The sequence below is a fragment of the Petaurus breviceps genome, unplaced genomic scaffold, assembly GCF_028583685.1.
Source record: "Petaurus breviceps papuanus isolate PSGF00001 unplaced genomic scaffold, PetGlider_PUasm1.0 103, whole genome shotgun sequence".
In the NCBI taxonomy this organism is placed as follows: domain Eukaryota; kingdom Metazoa; phylum Chordata; class Mammalia; order Diprotodontia; family Petauridae; genus Petaurus; species Petaurus breviceps.
The window spans coordinates 2,488,702-2,512,149 of record NW_027185588.1 but is presented as its reverse complement, the minus strand read 5'-3'; the positions used below and the strand labels follow the sequence as shown (position 1 = coordinate 2,512,149).

Genomic DNA, 23,448 nt, shown 5'->3' with positions numbered 1-23,448 from the left:
TGAGCTGGCATCCAGCACAATTCTGGTTTCAGTACCCTTCACATTCTTAAAAATTATTAAGAGCCCTTCAAAGAACTTTTCGGTTTGGGGGTTTTATCTATTTATATTTACTCTATTAGAAATTAAATCAATTCATTTAACATTACAGTAATAGACCTATGACATGTTAATGTAAATGGCATTTTTAATGAAAAATAGCTATATTTTCCAAAACAAAAAAACATTATTAAGAAGAGTGGGTTGTTTCCATATTTGCAAATCATCTTAATGTCTGGCTTACTAGAAGACAGCTGGATTCGACTATCTGCTTCTGCTTTCAATTTGTTGCATTTTGTTGTTTTGGTTGAATTCTATGAAGAAAAGCTGGTCTCATACGGGTATGTAATTGGAAAAGGGAAGTATATTTTAACAACAAATAATGTTTCAATATTATTATGAAAATAATTTTTACTTTGAAGATCTCCTAAAAGGGCTTGAGAGACACTGAAGGGTCTGGGGAATCATATTCTGAGAAGCACTGACTTACCCCATGTTGCTTGATTTAACTTTCTAGAATTCAGAAATGATCCTGTGTGACCAAATCACTTAGCCTTCCTGAGCCTTAGTTTCCTCATCAATAAAATTGGGAAAGGAGGACATAGAGGAAAGATCTCTGCCTTTGAGGGGAAGGACCTGGTTTTGTGTTTCAGCTCTGATCCTTATTACCTTTGTGACTCATATGTATGGTCTCTGAGGTGCTTTCTGGGTGTCTGATCCTAAGGTTACTTGGATATTTAAAGTCTCTTAGCTGTTGGGTTCCTCACATACCATGTCTTTTGGTAAAATGCCTCCCTTGTCTTGCCTTTCCCTACAGTGTGCCCAAGTATGGACATTCGGAATAACCTCACACAGTTAAACATGCTGGAGCGCTGCTCCGTCATCGAGGGCAACTTGCAGATACTGCTGATGTTTAAAACAAAGCCTGAAGATTTCCGGGACCTCAGTTTCCCCAAACTTACTATGATCACAGAGTACTTGCTGCTCTTCCGAGTGTATGGACTTGAGAGCCTCAAGGACCTTTTCCCCAATTTGACGGTGATTCGTGGGTCCCGCCTCTTTTTCAACTACGCCCTGGTCATCTTTGAGATGGTCCACCTCAAGGAGATTGGCCTCCACAGTCTGATGAACATCACCCGTGGGGCTGTGCGCATCGAGAAGAATAACGAGCTATGTTACTTGTCGACCATCGACTGGTCTCAGATTCTAGACTCAGTGGAGGACAACTATATTGTGGACAACAAGGATGACAAGGAAGAGTGTGGGGATGTGTGCCCGGGGGCAGTGAAGGGAGTCAACAGCTGCAAGTCCACGGTGATCAATGGCCAGTTTATCGAGCGGTGCTGGACCCACAGCCATTGCCAGAAAGGTAGGAACCTTTACTGTTCTCCTTGTAGGGTGGTGTAGTAGAAACAGAACCACTCTCCCAGTTGGTTCAGAGTCTACGTCTGGTACTTACAGACTTGAATATTCTTTGATCTAAATTTTCCCTCTTCCCCCCAGCTTTGACATTGTATGTTCAAAGGGCCCTCCCAGTTCTAACATTATGTGTTCTAAAGCCCTTTCCAGCCCTGACATTCTCTCATCTAAGGGCCCTTCCAGCTCTGACATTCTGTCCTAAAGCCCCTCCCAGCTCTCATATTCCATGTTCTAAGGACCCTCCTAACTCTGACATTCTGTATTCTAAAGGCCCTCCCCATTCTGACATTCTGTATTCTAAGGGCCCTCGCAGCTCTGACATTCTCTGTTCTAAAGCCCCTCTCAGCTCTCACATTCTATGTTCTAAGGCCCCTCCCAGCTCTGACATTCTGTATTCCTAGGGCCCTTCCATCTCTGACATCCTGTGTTCTATGGGCCCTCTCAGCTCTGACATTCTCTGTTCTAAGGGCCTTCTCAGCCCTGACATCCTGTGTTCTAAGGGCCCTCCCAGCTCTGACACTCTGTATTCTAAGGGCTCTCCCAGCTCTGACATTCTGTATTCTAAGGGCTCTCCCAGCTCTGACATTCTCTGTTCTAAGGACTCTCTCAGCTCTTTAATGCCATAAGCTATAGCTTGTAACCTGCTAAAGTCTTCCCTTTCCCAGGGGTTTTCATATCATAGTGGAAAGAGTGTTGGCCCCGGATCAGGAAAAACCCAAGTTCAAAATCCAAATTACTTATGGTGAGCAGTAATGGGAAGTCTATTGGGTCCTCACTTTGCTCCTCCACAAAATGCCGGTGGTGACCATTGGAGCGCTTGCCTCTCAGGCCTGAGTCTCTGATGAGTTGAAGTATAAAGGTGATTTTACAAACCTTAGGTCAGCACTTTATCAGTGTGAGCAGTTGCCATTATTATACCTAGCTAAAAATGGGGTGGGTTTTTCCTTGGTGTTTTTGGCCTGTCTTGCGAGTGGCATCAATAAAATCCAGCAAATTTAACTGGTATTATTAAGTACCGTCTGGAGCTGGAATAATTGGGAAGACCTGAGTTCAAATTCTGCCTCTGACACATCCTCCTGGCTATATGACCTTAGGCAAATCACTTAGCCTCTTAGTGCTACTGGTCACTCTTCAAAGACCATGGTTATTGAGAAGGTGTTGACTTAAAAGTAGTGAAGGGAAATCTTCTTACTGAGAATTCCTTGTACCAAGGAAATCATAAATCCAACCAAGCCTTCACCCTCCCCTTCCAGTCCATTTGTTGGGAGAGAGGTGTAGAGATGGGAAATTCTATAGTCCCTCCCCTCAGGGAGCTTACAGTCTAATGGGGAGGGGGAAGGGACTGGGTTCGAAATTCAGCATAAATAGGATACCAGGTAGAGGGTCAGAGAGACATCTCATGTACTTTAGGGAAATTTCAGGAGAGAGAAGGAAGAGCCTCATTTTCTCCAGTTAAGGCTTCGTGGAGGTGCTGATACCTCAGCTGGGCTGAGCTGACAGAGGAGATTTGTAGTAGCTAAAGAAAAGGGGTCAGAGAGTAAATTAAGCTAGACTGATCCAGACAGTCAGAGAGAAATGAGGTATCTAGAGGGAGATCAGGAAGCAGTGCCAAGGCTAGGGGGGGCTGGATTTTAGTAATATGGAGTCAGGCTGGGGAAAAAGAGAGGGAGGCCAGATTTTGGAGGACATTAGATGTTGGGATGAAAAGTTCATGTTTTCCTCTCAGGGGGAAATAAGAACTTCAGGTGTTTTAAGCAGGACAAATCTGGATGTGAGGAAGATTATTTTTTGATGATAGTTTGGAGGCTAGATTGGAGAGGGTGGAAGCTGGAGGCAGGGAGGCCAGTCAGATGGAAGCATCAAATGGGTTCACTCATCCCTTCAGCAAATATTTATTGACGCCAGCTGGGATGCAAATATTTATTGGCTACAAAGATGTGGTAGGCACCGCCTGCTCTCTAGGGGAGCTGGAGGAAACAGGCTTTGTGGAGGTTTATCCTGGCATATGTCCTCTGGGGGCAGAAAAGTCTGTTCCTACTTAAAGGAGTGGTGTGAGGGCGATGGGGTTCCCTGGAGAAGATCGAGGGCAACAGGATTCTAGAGCCTTCCCCATTGGTGCTTAGGGCCCCAAGACCTTGGTTAAGACTTTGCTTTTTTTCTGGGTGTCAGTTTCCTCTTCTTAAAATGGGGGTGAGATGGGCTGGACTAGGTGGTCTGTAGAGACCCATCTGGAAATTCTGGGTTCTCAAGCTAGTTAAGAAGCTGTTTGTGGAAGGGTGAGAGGACTGGGTCTTTTTGGTTTTCTTTGTACCCCTACTGCTTAGCACAGGGCCTGGGACTATATACTGAGTGCTTAATAAATGTATATTGTTTGACAATGAGTATAAGGGTGTGACTGGGTGTAGGGTATGTGTGTGTGTGTGTGTGTGTGTGTGTGTGTGTGAGTGAGTGATCGTGTGTTGAGAGAAGTCAGCAATTCCAGGCACAAGCTAAAGGCATGGGACTTGGTATTTTGAAAAGGATCCTGTTTGGTGACATGGGTTTTTAAAGAGATTTTTCCTGCTGTTGGGATTCTCCAAGGTAATTGTGATACAAATTTGACATTGAAAGAAAACCCTGAAAAAAAAATATAAATAAATAAGTTTTAAAGAAAAGAGAGAAAATCTCCCAAACTGTGAACATAGTAGAGGTCAGGGGGTTAGGCAAAGGAGAGACTGAAGATTTGCTATTTACCCTTTAAGAAACATGATTATTATAGGGTTTTTTTTTGTTTTTTTTTTTTGCTTTTAGGAGGGGGCAAGGCAAGGCAATTGGGGTTAAGTGAATTGCCCAAGGTCTCACAGCTAGTAAGTGTTAAATGTCTGAGGTTAGATTTGAACTCAGGTCCTCCTGATTCCAGGGCTGGTATTTTATTCACTGTGCCACCTAGCTGCTTCATTGTTAAATGTTTCTGACTCCCTGTCTCAGTCACATGCCACAACTAAGGATCTGTTTATTTATTTATTTTTTTTGTCTGGATCAAGGAGTTTATTAGCATAGGAAACTCATGTTGTAAACTCCCTCCACTGATCAAAATCTGCACTTCATCTGTAACTTCATTCCCTGGGATCAAGAGACTTGCCCAGGGTCTCACAACCAGTATCTATCAGAGACAGGACTCAAACCAAGGTCTTCCTACTCTAAGGTCCAGCTCTTCATCTTTTCTATGCTGCCTCTCTCGATGATTTTTTTAATTGTCCCTTTCAATTCTCTTGCTCTGGGGATCAGCAATAATTAGTCTGGGGCTTGAAAAATGCCCCTGACATTTTATGTGTTTGCTTATCTAATCTTGACTCCTGAGAATGTGGTCTGTTTTTCTCTCAGCTCAGAACACACGTCTGTGGGTTGTTATGGAAGAACACAGGCATGCACACTCATGACTGTCCCTTGAACACCTGCTTGGGCCCCTCAGGCTGTGTTAGAAGCTTGGTTGTTTTTGATTTGTTCATGTGTGCATGTGTGAAGGTGCGTGAGTGTGTGTGTGTGTGTGTGTGTGTGTGAGAGAGAGAGAGAGAGAGAGAGAGTGAGTGTATGTGAGAAAGAGTGTGTGTGTGAGAGAAAGTGTGTGTGTGTGAGTGTGTATGTGTGTTGGATGAGGAGAGTGTTGTGACTGCCAGTCTCCTGGAAACAGATGGTGGGAGATAACTGTTCTTTCCTTCCTGAGCCTGCTTGGTGAGTCTTTTAACCTATTTCTCCTGGCCCTCAGGTGCCTAGCCAACCTTCCTTCCAGTTGAGGTTTTGAAAGACTCTAGACTTCCCTGAACTCTTACCTCAAGCTAGGCTGAACTGGCCCTGCGGACCACTCATTCCTACGTGGGCAGGACTTGAAGGTTCTTACATCATTTGCTTCACAACAGGTAGCTTCAGTGACTACACATTAATTAGTTCACCCTCTAGAATGTAAACTCCTCGAGGGCAGGAACTGTTTGTTTGTTGGTTTTGTTTTTGGTCTTTTCATTTCCAGTGTCTATTGAATATTGAATGACTGGACAAGCATTGAAGTGTCTATTATGTAGCAGTTACTGTGAAAGGTACTGGGGGTTCAAAGACAGAAATGACAGTCCCTACCCTCAAAGAGCTTACACTCTACTAGAGGTGAAAGGAGTACAATATGTATACAAATAAACACAGTACAAGGAAAATTGAGGTGGAAAAGATTGCACTCCCTGTTGGATGTGGAGGGTGCAGAAATGGGGAAAAGATTCCCAGAGGTGGCACCATTGCAGAGAGGGAGATTTAAGCTTCTGTAAGGACAAACTTCCTAATAGTAAGAGCTATTAAAAAATGGATAATGAGTTCCCCATCACTGTAGGTGTTTAATCATCATGTGATCTTTTTGGGGGAGGAAGGGATATTGTAGAGTAAATTCTTGTTCAAGTTCAAGCTGAACTGGATTGCCTCAGAGATTTTTTCCGACTCTAAGATTCCGTGGTATGCTGTGGTGTGTAAAGGAGAGTGAGAGTTTCTAGGTTGTTGTGTCAGAAAGGGGCATCAAAGGGAGATTGATGATGAGAGAGTGTCTTAATGTCTGGGTGATACATAGGTTAAGTATAGTTGGTGATTATGTGGGTGGGTGTGTACAGAGCAACTGGGGCCAGGCTAGGGTCATGGTTGCTTCCCAGTTGGGCTGGAAGTGTGGCATAGATGTTAAGGATAGAAAGGGATGAGCCCAAAAGCCGAGCTGACCCTGAGCCAGAGCCAGCAGAGGGTTCTGGGAAAGAGCAATGGGATTCTGGGAAAGACAAGTGGAATTCCAATGGGACGCTGGAGGGAAGTCACACAGCAACAGCTCTCGGCCCAAGATGACACTCATATCATGTGGTGTGAGTTGATCCTTAGAGAAACAAGATTGATTGGCTCAGTAAGCAGAAAGCCAGCCAGCTGAGTCTACTTATCAAACTTCCTTTACACTATAAAATTTGGTGTAACCTTGGTGTTCTCAAATTAGAGGCAGCTAGTTGACACAATAGATGGTGTGCTGGACCTGAAATCAATAGACCTGGGTTTATATACCACCTCCAACACTTATTAGCTATGTGACCATAGACAAGTTACCTGAGCCTCAGTTTCCTCATGTGTGAAATGGGACTAATGATAGCACCTACCTCTAAAGTTGTGAGAATCAAATGAGCCAGTGTATATAAGGCACTTAATTTTAAAATGATAGATAAGTATCAGTGGTTACTATTGTTTTTATTAATAGTACTTAGAGTACTATTAAGTACTTAATGTCCATTTTTGGAAATTTTTAATGGATTTATTTTTTCTTTTTCTTTTTTCTTGCCTTTTTATAAAGTTTACTAAGAGGGTAAGCATATGTAAGAAAGAAATAGGAGAAGTGGACCCTACAATCAGGGTATCCAGAAGTGATGGCAGTCATTTGAGGGTCCAGGAATGGCCATCAGAGAGGGAATAGCCTAGAATGTTCTTCCTCCTCACTTCATCTTGCCATTCTTAACTTCCTTTAAGAAAGACTTTGAGGGGTGGCTAGGTAGTACAGTGAACAGAACACCGGCCCTAGAGTCAGGAGGACCTGAGTTCAAATCTGGCCTCAGACACTTAACACTTACCAGTTGTGTGACCTTGGGCAAATCACTTAACCCCAATTGCCCCTCCAAAAAGCAAAGAAAAAAAAATGACTTTGAATGAATAAGTCATTCTGACTATGATAAATGCCCAAATTAACTGTAAAGGACATATAAAGAAAGATGCTATCTGCATCCAGAGAAAGAACTGATAAATATTAGCACATATGGAATAATTTGTAAATATGTATGTATGTGTATGTGTGTGTATATGTATATGTGTGTGTCTAATGGTAGTCAGCTCTAGGGTGGGGGGGAAGAGAAGAAAAAAGGGGATAAAAGAAATTTACAAGATAATTTTATTATATATTAAAAGCAATAGCAAATGTGCATAATACACTTGCAGTTTTATGTGCAATCATCCTTTTTTATTATAGTATGTTATAGAAATTCTTGTTTTATTCCATAAATTTAAATTTTTCCTTTGGGCTCAGCTCTTGCTGGAACCCCATCCTGATCTTCCCATATACCCTCCCCACTCCGTTCCTTTGTATTGATTTTAAATATTTCAAATTTCCATTATTTGTCTACATGTGTGTCCCCCAATAGTGTCAACTCCCTGGGGGCAGGAACAGTTCTCTTTTTGTCTGTGCCCCAGTGCCTAGCGTGGTACATAGTAGGCACTCAATAAATGCCTTTGGAATGACTGAATGAATGAATGGCTCTCACTCTCTGGCCAGCAGAGGCCAGATCTGGCTTCCCAAGGAGGCAAGGCTTTTGGCTGGGTCTCGGGGCCATGTCCTCATGGGCATGTTGGCTCTTTATCTTCACCCAGAGATTTGATTACTCAGAAGAGGTTTAATAAAGCAGAATGACGACTAGTTTTATTTTGAGGAAATGGCTTTAGTTTCTCAGCGAGTGGACTGTGAACTCCTTCTGTTTTGATTTTCTTCCTGACCTCACACCCTGTCATATGGTACCACAGAATTAACTTGGCCCCAGCCCTGTGGAATTTGTGACCATCTGAGTCCGGACTGGGCTGGGTGTGCATTTACCTTTGTACTGTTTATGAAGGGTTTGCAAAGTAAATCAACGTGTGAGCTACTTACTGAAGGTTGAGGCTTATTGAGAAAGTGAGTTTGCAGGTGTAATTACCAGGGCTGTTTGCTTGTCTTTCTTCTTCCGGCCTCCTCACCTTTGCCCTTGGTGTGGCCCAGTTGTCATTTCTGTACAGGAGAGTTGATGTTTTTTTACCTGTTAGTTCTTTCTCTACCAACCTGCCATAAGCACCTCAACTTTCCCACTTCTGGGGAAAAAGATTAGTTTTCTTCCTTCTCTCTGACCTAGGCTTTTGCTGAGGCTAAGGCTTGGAGAGAAGGTACCTGGATGAAACCTATTGACTTCCTCTCAGAATCATGTTAAATACATTAAAATAAAATACAGAATTACAAAGGAAGTCATTAATATTGTAATCAATATTATCAAAATATTAAAAAAAAAGTTTGTGGAGCCATCCTTGCTCTGGATCCTTAAAACAAACAAGCAGAACAAAGAAACAAAGAAACAAAACAGCATGATCCCATGCCTCAGAAACCTGCAAACAAGTATCTTCGTAATATAGGGGGAAAATCCGTCCTTTTAAAAAAATACATTTTTATTGACATCTTTTTATTTTTTATATCACCTCACTAACTATGTCTCATATCATCTCCTCCCCAAAGAACTGGCTCTTATAACAAAAAAATAAAAAGGCAGGGAAAGTGTAGCCAGGCCAGCCAACTCATGGAAAAAATCAGATATATGCAGTATCCACACCTGTAGACCCCCACTTGAGCAGAATGTGAGAAAAGACCCTTTTCCTGTGTCTTTGGGCCAATTGAATGAGATGGGTAATGACTGTAGTCTAAGAAGGGATGACTGATGGATACAGAGAATCAGGAAAAGCTCTCTATGAACTGATGAGGAGTGAAGGACGACACTTCAGGAAAACAGTAAAATCAGTGACTACTACAATGTAAATGGAAAGAACAAAAGAAATTGGATGGTTTGTAATAGTAATGCTCCAACCCAGCCCTGAATAAGAAAGGACAAAATGTACCTCTTGTCTTTCTTTGCCCTGTTGGGAACTATGGGTCTCCAGCATTCCATCAACCTTGGTTGGGGCATTGGTTAATTTTGCTTTTTTGTTGCTGTTGTTACAAGGGATGGCTTTTTAGGGAAGGAGAGGGGCGTATTCAGAAATGAAAGTGACATAAAAACAAAAGATATTAGTAATGCTTTTTTTTTTTAAAATGGTAAGACTTGTCTTTTCTTCCAACTCCAAACTCCCATTATTCTGTGAGGTTTTATGAGAGTGAAGGAACGTGGGTGACCATAGGAGATCACAGAATTTGGGAGCTGGAAGGGACCTTGGCCATTTAGACCAATTTGTACCCCAAAGGAATTCCCACCTTCACATGGCTGACAAATGTTCTCATTGCAGCCTATGCGTGAAGACCTCTGATGAAGGGGAGTCTACTGCTTTATAGAGTAGCCTATTTCCACTTTTGGACAGCTCCAGTGATTAGGAAAATTTTCCTCACTGAGTCTAAATTGGCTTCTTTATAAACCGGCTACTTCTGGTTCTGCCCTCTGGGGCCTACCAGAACAAGCCTAATCCCTCTTTGTCATTACAAAGAGGGATTAGGAATTCTTGAGTGTTTTCATCCACTTGTGTTGGAGCAAACTGATCCAGTCCTAGAATCTAATGCTGTAAGGACTTCAGAGTTTATCTGATCCCACTTCCTCATTTTTAGAGATGGGGAAGATAAGAGAAAGGGGAAGCAACTTGCCCAAGGTTTTACAGGTTCTAAGGAGCAGAGTTGGAATTTGAACTCATGTCTTCCGATTTCCAGAGCTGTGTTCTTTTTGCTATACCACTAAATAATATATACTGTGGGTATCCCCCTTTTATTTATTCTGAAGAGAACTGTCAACTTGAAAGGATGCAGAAATCTCCAATGCCAAGCACGGTCTTCATGACTTTAAAAGTTACAAGGTCCTTTGGGGCCACCGTGGGAAAAGTGAGGTTGAGGAAGCTGTCCCATACCCAGCATGCCGTGGACGTCAGCCTGATCTGTGACTCACAGCTGCCATGGCCCAGTGGGATTATCAGTTGCGTTCTTGGGTAAACAGTGAGGGAGTCAGCCAATACTTCCATATGGAAAGCCCCAGTTTTCCTTGGAGGTTAGTAACTTACCCTTCAGGGAGTTCTCCTATCTTCATGTAAGCCTTTGGGGGAGGAGATTCCCTCACCTGGTTTATAAGCCCTTAACCTCTGTCCAGGGTGGTGTTGGAGAATAGGAAGAGATGGATTTTCTTTCTTTTCTTTTCTTTTTGAGGCAGTTGGGGTTAGGTGACTCATCCAGGGTCACACAACTAGTAAGTGAGTGAGGCTGGATTTGAACTCAGGTCCTCCTGACTTCAGGGCTAATGCTCTATCCTCTGCACTAACTAGCTGCCCCCAACAGATGGATTTTCTTATTTATTCATATCCATCAAATAATTATCAAGTCTTTATTAAATGTCTTCTGTGTGCCAGGCATTGTACTAATCTCTGGGGATACAAAGAAATGGAACAGGCCCTGCCCTCATACTACTTCCATTTTATTGGAATGGAAACTACAGAAATCCACAAATATAAGTATCAACAGAACAGAAGCAACACAAATACAAATGCAAGGTAGTTTGAGGGGAGTGGGAGTGGTTGGGAGCAGATGGGGGTTCAGGAAAGGCTTTGTGTACGAGGGTCAGTGCTTGCGATACAAATGTGTTCATATCTGTGTCAGGAGGGATTGTGTCCTTTCCTCCCTGACCATGGGCTCAGAAAATGGAAGGATTGAAATTATCCCAGACTTCATTGTTAATTTTTAAAAAGGGTAATGAATAGCTCACAATTCTTTCATGCTTCAAGGTTAATAAACCATTTCGCCCATAATTATCCCCATAAGGTAAATAAAATTTTCCCTATTTATAGATGATAAAACTGAGAGGGGACAAATGACTTATCCAAGGTCACACAGCTAGTATCAGAGCTAGATTTCAAATCCAGATCTTCTGACTCTAATTCTAGTGCTCTAGTGCATGACAGGTAGAGGGCACAGTGGGTGGAGCAGTGAACCTGAAGTCAGAGACCTGAATTCAAATCCTGCCTCAGATACTTAGCTGTATGACCCTGAGCAAATCTTTTAACCTTTGTGACCTCAGTTCCTTCCTCTGTAAAATGTAAAAACACCTACCTCAGAGGGTTGTTGAAAGGATAAAAAAGAGAATGTATTTATAAAGTGCTTTTAAAGCTCTGTATAAATGTTAGCTTTGATGATGGACACTTAACTTCGGAGACTGCCTGTGGGTCAACAACAGTTGATTGTGAGCTGGGAGATCTCCCAGAATTAGACTCGGGACCACATCTGAAGTGCCATAGCCCAGTAAGTGTATGTAGGGGAGCTATCCTTTCTTTCACAAAGGGGCAGATGTGACTGGAAGCATATCTGTGGTCCCTGCTCCTTGTGGGAAGGATTTGTCCAACCTTAAACTTAAATTTTTCCTAGAGAAGACTTCCCCTGTCCCCATGCCTCACCTTGCCTCATCCTAGGTGATGCTGAGAGCCTCTGGGTAAGATGTAGAACAGTTTTCTGCCTCAGAATTTAGGAACCTAGGGAATCCTTACTTTTATGTAACACTCTTGTTTTATAGATGGGGAAATGTTATACACTGAGGAGGAAGGGATTTATCCAGTGTCACACAGTGAGCTAGTGAACTCCAGACCTGGAAAACAGCTTAGAGACCAAACCCTTAGTCCAAACCCTTTCATCTTACTGACTGGTAAACTGAGGTCAGGCCAGTAAAATGAGGAGACTGACCTGAGGTCACTGAGTGAGTCAGAGGCGGTGCAGGGGCTAAAAGCCCCAGTCTCTCTCCTATATCCAGAGTGCTTTCCCCAGCCCCATGAAACAAAGTTCCCAAGGAGTCAGGGCAAGGCAGACATAGAATGTGCAGAGTGTCCCCCTGCCCTGCCTGCTGTGGGGGACTTGCACTTTGGCCCTGAGTCTTTTCAGTCTTACCAGCCCTCTCGGCTCCATTCCCAAGGAGGCTCGAAGAGTTTTCACACACCCCCATACACACCCTGTCATTTGCTTGTGGGTTTGTAGCAGGGACTCAGCAGCGCAGGCCGTGCCAGGACTGAAGTCGACGGGCGGTTTGACCTGCTGCACGAGCCCTGGCATGGGCTTTCTGGCTGCGTTTCCAGCCCTCGTTCAGAGGCTGACAGATGCTTCTGGATGTCTGGGAGGCAGCACGGGGAAGGGCTCAGGAGGCTTGGGTCAGAGCCCCACTTCAGTCACTGACTCCTGGGGTGACCTTGGACAAGTCAGGGGTCTCATAAGTGGAAAGAGGGGACCTTGGGGCAGAGTAGACCAACCGGCACCTGGGCAAGATTCTTCGGAGCCCACTCCTTCCCAAGCTCCAATTGTTAGTAAGTTTTTCCTTATATTGACTCGAAATCTGGCCCTCTGCCACTTAGACCCATTTCTTTTAGTTCTGCCCTTTGAGGCCAAGCAGAATGAATCTAATCTCTCTTCCCCAGCCCTTCAAATGTTTGAAGACAGCTATCAGGTACTTCTCCCCCCCCCCCCCTTCTCTAACCAGGTCTTCTCTTTTCCAGGGTAAATAAACCGTGTCAGCAAGCATTTATTAATTGCCCAATGTGTACCCGGCATCAAGCTAAAGCCTGGAAAAAAAAAACTACCTCAGTTCCTTCAAATTTTACTTACAGGGCATAATCTTAAGGCCCTCCACCATCCTGTTTTCTCCTCTCCATTTGCTTTTCAGCTTATCATTGTCCTTCCTAGAAATGGCCCTCAGAATTGAGCACAGCTCTCAAGATGTGGTCTGGGCAGGATAGAGGGTTTTCCCATCCCTCCAACTATACCCTCCTGGTGGGGAAAGATAGCTGTGGCCCCTGCTTTATGAAGGCCAGCCATGCATACCCCCTACCTAAGGTGATCATTGCCAGGTGGTAAGCCAGCTGTCATTGTAGAATGAGTTGGAGTTAGCCCTGGGGGCCCATTCTTTACTGTGGGTTCCTTGAAGACAGGAGCCTGTCTCATCCCCTGAACCACAGGAGGCTGGAAATTTCAGGGCTGGACGGGATCACTTTCATTTTATAGAGGGCAAGCACAAGATTCAGAGAGAAGATCCTTACATAGGGTCGCAGCTAGAAGTAGGAAGTATAATCCAGGCTTGCTATGATTCAAAGCTCTTTTCTCTATACCATATGTTTTTACCCTGCCTTCCTCCACCCCATCAGGGAAACCTCACATGGGTGTTAAGTATCTGTTGAATAAATGGAACTGGACCCATAAGTAGGGTGGAATAAACAGGGCTTTGCCTCTGGGTGCCTGATTTAGAGGGTATTTGAAGTTCTTAGCATTGGAGAAACAACAGAAATTGTTAGCACTTAATTTGAAAGATGGGAAGCTCCTAAGTGAAGAGTTGAGGTGAGCTTCCTCTGTGTTTGTGTGACAGCACCATCAGCAACATCAGCCTTGCCCTCCTGTCCCTGTGTCTCTGTAGTGTGTGGTGCCTTGTTTCTTGTCTGCATGCTTTTGCTGCTTGCCCCAGGCACAAAGGTCCTTTTTAAAGCTCTGAATGGATCCACATACTAGTTTTTTCCAAGGATACCCTTTATCCCTCTATCTATGCTTCCCAGCACTAGCTGCTTATAACTTTTACTGTGCCTGCTTCTCTTGGCTGGCCAGATTGTATCAAAGGTTTAATTCCCTGGCCCCCCATAGGGCTGTCTCTCTGTGCAATGGTCACAGACTTGACTTCTGCCAAATGTCCTGTGGCCCTGTGATGTTGGAGTGTTGACCTTATAGGAACTAGGAGAGTGATGCATCAGCCTTTGCCACAGAATCTTAGAGCCAGAAGAGTTCCATCTAGTTCAACTGGGACCTGAACAAAAATCCCCTGTGTACAACATGCCCAGAAAGCCTTTGTCTGAAGACTTCTTAGATGGAAGTGTGAATGCCTCCCATTCTTGGGGAAACCAGACCAACATCCTATATGGGTCATCTGTCCATCAGCATCTCCATCTGTCTTCTCCATCTTCTTACCTGTCCTAAGGGAGAATGAAGTACCTGGAGTTTCTCCTACCACTCAGTGATCAAACTGTCAGAACTGGGAAGAAATTTAGAACCCCAAAAGTAGAATGTTAAAGAGGGAATATATATTTAAAAAAACTGTGTATACTCTTTGACCCAGAAATACCACGATTAAATCTGTTTCCCAAGGCAGTTGGGAGAAAAAAAAAAGAACCTATATGTTCTAAAATATTTATAACTGTTCTCTTTGTGATGGCAAAAAACTGGAAATTGAGGGGATGCCCATCAATTGGGGAATGGCTGAACAAATTGTGGTAAATAATTGTGATGATATGCTACTGTTCTGTAAAAAATAATGAGCAGGTTGATTTTAGAAAAACATGGAAAGACTTGCATGAAATAATGAAAAGCGAAATGAGCAGAACCAAGAGAACGTTGTATATGGTCGCGGCAGTATTGTTCAAAGAACAGCTGTGAACAGCCAAGTTATTTTGAGTATTATAAACACTCAAGTCAACTACAAAGGACCTATGAAGGAAGATGCTGTCTACCTCCAGAGAAAGAACTGATGAAGAGAAGTTGGCACAGTCTGGTTTTGCATATATTTATAAATTTGGGTCAAATGGTGGCCTCTAGTGAGGGGTGGGAAAGGAGAGAGTGGGACAATTTGGAATTTAAAATGTTAAAAAAAATAATTAAATTAAGTTAAAAAAAAAAGAGGGAATATAATCTAAGGCAATCCCTTCATTGTGTATATGGAGGAACTGAGGCCCAGAGAGAGAGGGGAATGCATTTATTTGCCCAAGGACATATAGTGACTTTTTTAGTAACAAGGCCAGGACTATATACAACCCACATCTCTCAACTCTGGGGCTGGGTTTTGTCCATTCCGCTCCCCCTTCTCCTAAGTCTTCTCAATATAAATAACTTCTCCCTTCCCTTTTATCCTGGTCTCAGTGGGCATCCTTTCATTAAAACCCTTCGTCAGTGGGCTTTCTTTGTTTGAAGACCAAGATGACAAAGTCCCTTTGGTTCTCTTCCATCCCCTGGGCCCACTGATTACCTTGAGAACTGGTCCCTTTTGCTGGAGGTCTGAGCAGCTGGCAGTCAGTTTAATGTTTCCTCTGGAAGGAACGGATTTTGGCAAGGGGTAGTTTTGTAAATATACTCTTCAAAGCTCATTTTATGATGTAAGAATGGCCATTGTAAAAGACTTTCCACACCTCCCCCCTTCGTTCCTCCCAGCTTCTGGGAGGAAAAGCACTTGGTAAGTAGAGTCTATTATTAGTGGAATTGTTTGGGGAGCTCTCAGCTACATTATAAAGTTTGTAGAGGAACTCATTGTGTCCTGGAGGAAATTGTACCAAGCCCTTCTCGGTTCCTAACAATAGGTGGTCAGAAGGTCATTGACCGTATTTCCTAATTATCTCCTCTTTTTGTATGATAGCTCCCACTAGAGACTGGTGAATGAGCTGGTGAGTAGGCCTGGAGTGGGGTTTGGGGGTAGGGGGAGGAGGGCCAGGTCAGGGATACGAAGACTCTGGGCATGAGACAGGCTGAATATTGGAACTGCTCAGCGCCAAGTTGTGGTAGATGAACCGCTGTATTATTGAGTTAGGAGGCCTGTTTGAGGACCGGCCCTGTGGCTTATTATCTCTGTGATCTTGGACTCGATGCTCACCTTCTGTCGACCTCACTCTGTAAAGTGATGAGGTTGGACTAGATCAGGAATTCTTATGCTGGGGTAGATTGATTTCAGGGGGTCTGTGAACTTGGAAGGGAAAAAATTCCATCTTTATTTTTAATTTAACATTTCCTTTAATTATTTTAAAAAGATTATTCTAAGCAGGGGTGAGACTATCAAAGGGCTTCAGGACACACAAAAAAGTCAAGAACTCCTGGACATATCTAGAAAATGAAGGGGTAGAACCAGATGACTTCTGAAATCCCTTTCAGCTCCTCACCTAGGATCTGATACCTTCATGAAGTCCCTCCCAGCTAAAAAGCCTCAGTTTCCTTCTTTGCAAAGTAAGGAAAAGAATACCTGCAGGATCTCTGGCAGTAAGCATTTATTAAGCATCTATTATATACTAGGCTCAGCGCGAAGCCTTGCCCTCAAGGAAATCCCATTCCAACAGGGGAGAGCGTACAACAGTAACAAAAAAATCTTATGTTCAAGATTGTTGCTCAGCAGTTTTCAATCATATCTGACTCTTTGTGACTCCATTTGGGGTTTTTTTGGCTAAGATTCTGGAGTGGTTTGCCATTGCCTTCTCCAGCTCATTTTATAAAATGAGGAAACTGAGGCAAACAGGGTTAAATGACTTGCCCAGGGTCACATGGCTTGTACGCATTCGAGGCTGGATTTGAACTCAGGTCCTCCTGACTCCAAACCTAGTGCTATATATACTGCACCACCTAGCTGCACCAGATTTAAGATAGAAACAGGTTAATCTCCACAGGAAGGTTAAATTCTGAAGGAAGGCACTAGCAGTGGGGGTGACCAGGCCAGGCCTCCTGTCTGGTGATAGGGTTTGAACTGAGTCTTGAAGAAGTCAGACTGGAAGCAGGGGTGAGAAGAGTGAGGAGAGAACTAGAAGATCACTGTGCTTTTTAAAGGGTACAGTGGGGGAAAAATATCAGGTTTGGGGAGGAGGCCTTTCTGGGGACTCAGTTTCTTCCTCTGTAAAATTAGGGGGTTGGATTAGTTGTTTCTGACGTCTTTTCAGGCTCCAAGTCTATGAACCTTTGATTCCAGTGCAAATCCCTCACTTAATGGTTGAGGAAACTGGTTTTGCTTCCTTTTAATGACTGCTCAAACCCCCCCAGTGCCATCTAAAGGTCAGCTGTCATTATTGAGGCCATGTACTGCCTGACTGACTCAGGAAAGCCACCACCTCTGACACTGGCTGGGTGACCATGGACAAGATACCTGAGCCTCAGGCCACTCTCCAAGATGATAAACTATCAGTGGATCAGGAGTACCCATGGAAATAGTTGTCCCATTGACAAAGTCATGTGCCTTTGACATATTGACTCATTTGTTATCCCTGCCTTATGAAATCAACAGCATCGCCAGGCCTTTGTAAAATGGGGGTGATAATCCTTGCCCCAGTGGGGTTGTGGGAACACTCCAGTAGAGATAATTGGACGGGAAAGGCTTTTCAGGGTCGTGGAAATGGCTAGAGAAATTGAGAATGGTTAACATTTTTCTACTATACTAAAGTTTAAAAAATGCAAGAATGGTAACAATTGATGTTTCGATAAGGGTTCATGAAGTATGTGCCTACTGAGAGTCCTGTGAGTAAGGTAAATACATCAGTCTCCTAATTTTATAGATGAGGCATGGGGAGAGTCAAAGTAGTCAGAGCAGGGACTCCAAGTCACGTTTCTGATTCTCTCCAAAGTGTTTCTCATTGGTCCATAAGCTACGTATGCGGACAAATGTAGTACAGGCAAACCTCCTTTTTATTGCTGTTTATTGCACTTGGTAGGTATTCCTTTAAAAGAAAAAACAAATTGAAGGTTCGGGGCAACTCTGCATCAAGCAAGTCTTTGGGTGCCATTTTTTCCAACAGCATGTGCTTACAATGTATCTCTGTGCCACACTTTGGTAATTCTTGCAGTATTTCTAACTTTTCCCTTCGTATCTTATCTGTGGGATCTTTGATTAGTGATCAGTGATCTTTGATATTAACATTTGGGGTGCCATGAACCATGCCCATATAAGATAGTGAACTTAGTGGATAAATGGTGTATATGTTCTGACTGCTTCACTGACATTCCAGTCTCTTTCCCTCTCCTTGGGTCTTACTATTCCCTGAGATACAATATTGAAATTCAGTCAATTGATAACCCTAACAGTTGTTCAAATGAAAGGAAGAGTCAGTCCTTTTGACCAACTTCATTGTTGTCTTAGTTTGAAAAATCATCACAGCCACCCCAGCCTTTAGTAACCACCACCCTGATCAGTCATTAGCCATCAACATCGAGGCAAGACCCTCCACCAGCAAAAAGATTATAACTTGCTGAAAACTCAGATGATGTTTAACATTTTAACAATCAAGTATTTTTAATTAAGGTATGTACATTAGGGTTTTTTAAAAAAACGTAATACTTTTTAAAAACATGAAACATAATTATACACTTAATAGATTACAGTACAGTGTAAACATAACTTGTATGTGCTGGGAAGCCAAAAAATTTCTGTGATTTGCTTTACTGTCATATTCACTTCATTGTGGTGGCCGGGAACTGAACCTACAATATCTCCAGAGTAAGCTGGTGCAGATCCTCGTATGGTAACTGAGGCAGAGGGTGTTGGGGATCAGGTGAGGAAGAGAGCATTTTTGTCTAGGAGATTTTGAAAACCAGGTGAGAAATTTGAAGCAGGGAGTAGAAAGAAGTATAGGTTGGTGAGGAGGTCAAAAAAGTGGCATTCGAGGAAGGTTGATTTGTACAGGATGAGATCAGTGATTAGGGAAGGTAGCAGCTAGATCTGTGGCACTGAAATGTGGGGGAAAGAGGAATAAATGTTGGTAGAACGTGTGTTTGGGGAACAGAATTTGACTAGAGTGGAGGGCTCATTCAAGGGAGGGGGGAGGAAATATGCATTTATATAGCACCTTCTGTATGCCAGGCACAGGGCTAAGTGCTTTACAAATTTTATTTCATTTGACCCTCAGCACTTAACCTCTCTCAGCTTTAGTTTCCTCATCTGTAAAATGGAAATAATGACAGCACCTATCTTCCGGCATAGTTTGAGGATAAAATGTGATAATATATGTAAAATGTTTTGCAAACCATAAAACATCATCGTCATCATCATCATCATCATAGTTGTTGTTATTATCCTTGTAACCAAAGGAGATGTGTAAAGAATGCTGGGTTTAGAGTCAGGGACCTCATTTCAAATCCTATCTCTGCTACTTGTATAACTAACCTCTCTCAGCCTCTGTCTCCTCATCTGTAAAATGGGACAATTGGACTACCTGATCTCTGAGGTTCTTCCCAGCCCTAAACCTATGATCCTTCATTTCCCCTACGATGCTGGGGTTAGATTTCCATAGATCACAGAGTGAATGATCAATGTGGGACTGGAAGGAGCCTCCCCAGTCTGTCTGGGCTTCCCCCCCCCGCCCCCTTTTCTCGTTGATTCCTTTTTCCTTCAGGGACGTTAATGCTTAATTTAAATCCAGGATATAACTGTTCTTCCTTTCTCTCCATTTCCCTTCCCATCACTGGGGGAAACTCTCCCCACACCAGCTGCCAGGGTTGGTTTTAGGACAGGATGACGACAGCCCAGGAAATCCAGGTTCCCTTAGATTAGCTCTGAGTTGTGGCCTGGGGAAACACTACTGTTTTTGGACCTTGGTTCCAGGCAATTTGGGAAGAGACCAATGACAGTTTTACTAATTTGAGAATGAGCCCATTTCCCAGAAAATGCTCTGTGATATTGGCTGAGAGCTTCCTGCCAGTTGGATGAGACTGACTGAATTGGTCTCTCTTTTCTCTAGAATAGCATGTTTTCATAGAATCCTAGGATTTATAACTGGAAAGGAAAGTCATCTAGTCCTGACAGTTCCCCTGTCATTTTATAAAGTAGGGTAAACTGAGTCCTGGAAAGGGAAAAGAATGATTCATCCAAGTTAATTCAAGTATTGTGGAGCTGAGCTGGGATTTGAACCCTGACTTTTCTTTGCATTATCCTATATTAACTGGCTAGATCTTTTCACTGACATTTTGGCCTGAGAAATATAGCAATATTTGCTATGTACTTTTCTCAAAGAGCTGGAAGTCACCTTCCCCAGTGGAAAGTTTCTAAATGTCCATTCTCCATACAGTTCACTGAGCTCCAGTGGTGCAAGTAATATGTAACATGTGTAATAGTTGTTTACAATGCTTAATGGTGTTTTTCATCTCATACCAAAAGTTGGATGCTTTCTACTTGGAGCAGAGATTACAAAATGGTGATTTAATAACTTTTCAGGTATATCATAGCTTTCTCAGAGCAAGGCAGAGCCCTTGAGCCTATTGTTTTAAATAGAATTCACATGCATTTAAAGAAAATGACATGGGGGGCAGCTAGGTGGCCTAGTGAATAGAGCACTGGCCCTGGTGTCAGGAGGACCAGAATTCAAATGTGGCCTCAGACACTTAACACTTACTAGCCATGTGACCTTGGACAAATAACTTAACCCCAATTGCCCTGCCTTCTCCCCTCCAAAGGAAAAAAAAAAAGGAAATCACAATTTTGAGGGGAGAAAAAGAAGGAAAATCCCAGTTCCTCTCCTTCATGATTGAATCCTCCCTTATAATAAGGAAAAAGCAATAAAGTAAAATCACTTGATACATTGTTTTCCTGTGACACTGTATACAACATTGTGTTCACTTCTGTGTTGTCAGGAAGGAGGTGCATGTCAATATCCATTCTCTGGGGCCCACATTAATGGTTCAATTTCCTTCACATTTATTGTAATTACGTTCTTTTGTTTCTGCTTATTTTCCTTTACATCAGTTCATACAAGTCTTTCCATGGCCCTCTGAATTCCTCCTATTCATCTTTTCTTACAGCATAATAACATTCATATATAATAATTCTTTAGCCATTTCTCACTTAATTGGTACCTCCTGAGTCTCTATTTCTTTGCTCCCACAAAAGGTGCTCCTATGACTATCTGAGAACATAGTGCATCATTGTCTTTGCCTTTTTTAACCAGACCTGGGACTTTATTATCCTATGAAGATATCAGTGATGAACTCCTTCCAATTCTAGGCAGTTTCTTCTGCAATGTAGAATCTTAAAAGAGTTGTGTAGAGAGATTGTGCACTGAGAGTAAGCTGCTCAGGGCAGGACTTAAACCCAAGTCTTCCTGACTCTTGAAGTCTGGCTTTGTCTACTATACTATGATGTCTCTCCCCAGAAATATTTTTCATTGGAATATACAATTGTCCCTCTTGGGCATCTCCATCACTCCATGTCTCTGAGGTCATGTGCTGTCTGTTCTCTGATCTTTTTCATTTAAGATGTTTGGCATGTAACCATTGTTACATGTTACATTGGCATGTAACCCTTGTCCTACAGGTACACTCACTGGCCTCTGACTATCGATGGGTTGTTCGGAAGAGATTCAGGAAAGATCTTTTGTCTTGAAAGCTTTGATAGATTCAAGAGCTCATTGGTGGATGTGTTTTCTCCATCAGGATAGGTCCTAACCTTTTCTGTGTAATTCATATTCATGCTTTTCCATAACCTCATAGGGGATGATCCCAATGTGTCTGAGGCTTTAATAAATAGTCTCTGTACCCTAGAGTCAGGAGGATCTGAGTTCAAATATGACCCCAGACAATTAGTAGTTATTTGACCCTGGGCAAGTCACTTAACCCTAATTGCCTCCGAAAAACCAAAATGAAACAACAAAAAGTAGTCTGTGTAGACTTTGGACTCTTCATCTGCCCCTCTGCACTCTTTCTCTCTCTATATATTATAGGATCATAGACTTGGAGCTAGAAGAGTACTTGGTGGTCATTTTGTCTAAGCCCTTCATTTTATAGATGAGGAAATGGAGGCTCCAAGAAACTCATCCAAAGTCATGGTAAGGGTTGGAGCCAGTTTCTATAATTGAAAAGAGAATGAGCCTCACTTCTAGGAAAGAGACCTGTGGAAGACCATAATGGTGGGAGAACAAGGTCAGGGTATCCCTTCTAGGAGGAATTGTTTATTTTCCTTTCATTCTTAATGGTGGGCAGAAGGGTTATAAACTTGGTTTTAGTTTTTTATCTTTAATGTTTTGATATCTATTTCAGTATAATTGGTTTTCTTTGTACTCCTATACACTTAAAAAACATGATTTTGAGGAGTCCACGACATAGAAGAGCTTGAGAACTCTCCCCTTCTACACTGTGATTTTTAAAGGACAGAGACTTGGGATTTTGCTGCTATTTTGGAAATTTGCTGCCATTCTGATGCATGATCTTCCTGGGACTTCAGGGTCTTCTAGTTTAAACCTATCTTGGGATCATAGGTTTGTAGACTTGGGGCCAGAAGGAACCACATAGGCCATCTCATTCAACCTCTTCTCTTCAAGATGAGTGACTGGAGGTCCAGGGATGTTAAGTGATTTATCCAGTATCCCACAGGGAGGAGCATTAGAGGCAGGATTAAAACCCAGATTGTCTGATTCTAAGGTCATTTCTCTTTGTTCTGTTAACACATTGCCTCCACTGGGGAAAAAATAGCCTTTAAAATCTTAGAAGGACAAACTCTGTTGGGACAGGCAAGGATCCATAAACCAGGAAGCCTGAGATCAGTTTATATGAGGCAGGGGTTGATTGCAAGCTTACTATGAGTCAACAGTAGCATTTGGCAGACAAAAAAGCTCCTGTTCTCCTGGGCCCCATTGAGAGAGGCAGGGTCCAGAAGGAGGAAGGTGAGTTCTGCCATTCTCGGTCTGCACTTACCCTGTTCTGTCCTGGGAACTGCCTTTTGGGGAAAACATAGGCAAACTGGAGGGTGGTCAGAAGAGGATGCCTATATACTAATTTTACATTTATGCTGCATATATTTCCCATCTGATCTTGTTGTCTTCTCTCTCTATTAAAATATAAACTCTTTGCTTCAGTAGGGATTGTTTTATTCATTATACTTGAATTCCCAACTGCCCAACCTAGTGCCTAGCACGTAGTAGGTTGCTTAATAAATACTTGGTGATGAATTAATTGATTTCTTCCACCATTAAAATGTAGTTCTCTTTCAAGTAGGGATTATTTTGTTCTTTGTACTGATAGTTCTAGCAATTAGCACAGTGTTGGGCACATACTAGGTGCTTAATAAATAGTTGATTGATGGAGAATGAACAGGTAATGATGGCATGTGGTAGTTGCTTGAAGGAACTGGGGTTGTTTAATTCGACAAAGAGAAAACTCAGGGGATGTTCACCATTAGGAATTTGAAAGGCTATTGCTGACAGAGGGATCAGCCTTGCTTTACTGGGCCCCTGGCAGGGCACCACCAAGAACAGTGGATTACAGAGGGACAGATTTCAGGCTTTATATATGGAAAAGTTCCCTAATAATTGTTGTTCAGTCATTTTCAGTCATGTCTCTTTGTGACCCCTTTTGGGGGTTTTCTTGGCAAAGATACTGGAGTAGTTTGCCATTTCTTTCTCCAGCTCATCTTACAGATCAGGAAATGGAGGCAAAAAGAGTCAAATAACTTGCCCAGGGTCACCCATCTAGGAAGTGTCTGAGGCCAGATTTGAACTCAGGAAGAGGAGTCTTCCTGACTC

At 42.8% G+C, this 23,448-nt stretch overlaps 1 protein-coding gene across 4 annotated transcripts in view; it reads left to right on the top strand.

Annotated features, from left to right (window-relative positions):
• INSR (insulin receptor) overlaps positions 1–23,448 on the top strand; it is a 153,417-nt gene that overhangs the window by 22,491 nt on the left and 107,478 nt on the right. For all 4 annotated transcript variants that reach the window (XM_069092371.1, XM_069092295.1, XM_069092218.1 and 1 more), the window contains exon 2: positions 854–1,405. In XM_069092371.1, coding sequence (XP_068948472.1) covers positions 854–1,405 — 552 coding nt within the window. The remainder of the gene's footprint in view (positions 1–853; positions 1,406–23,448) is intronic.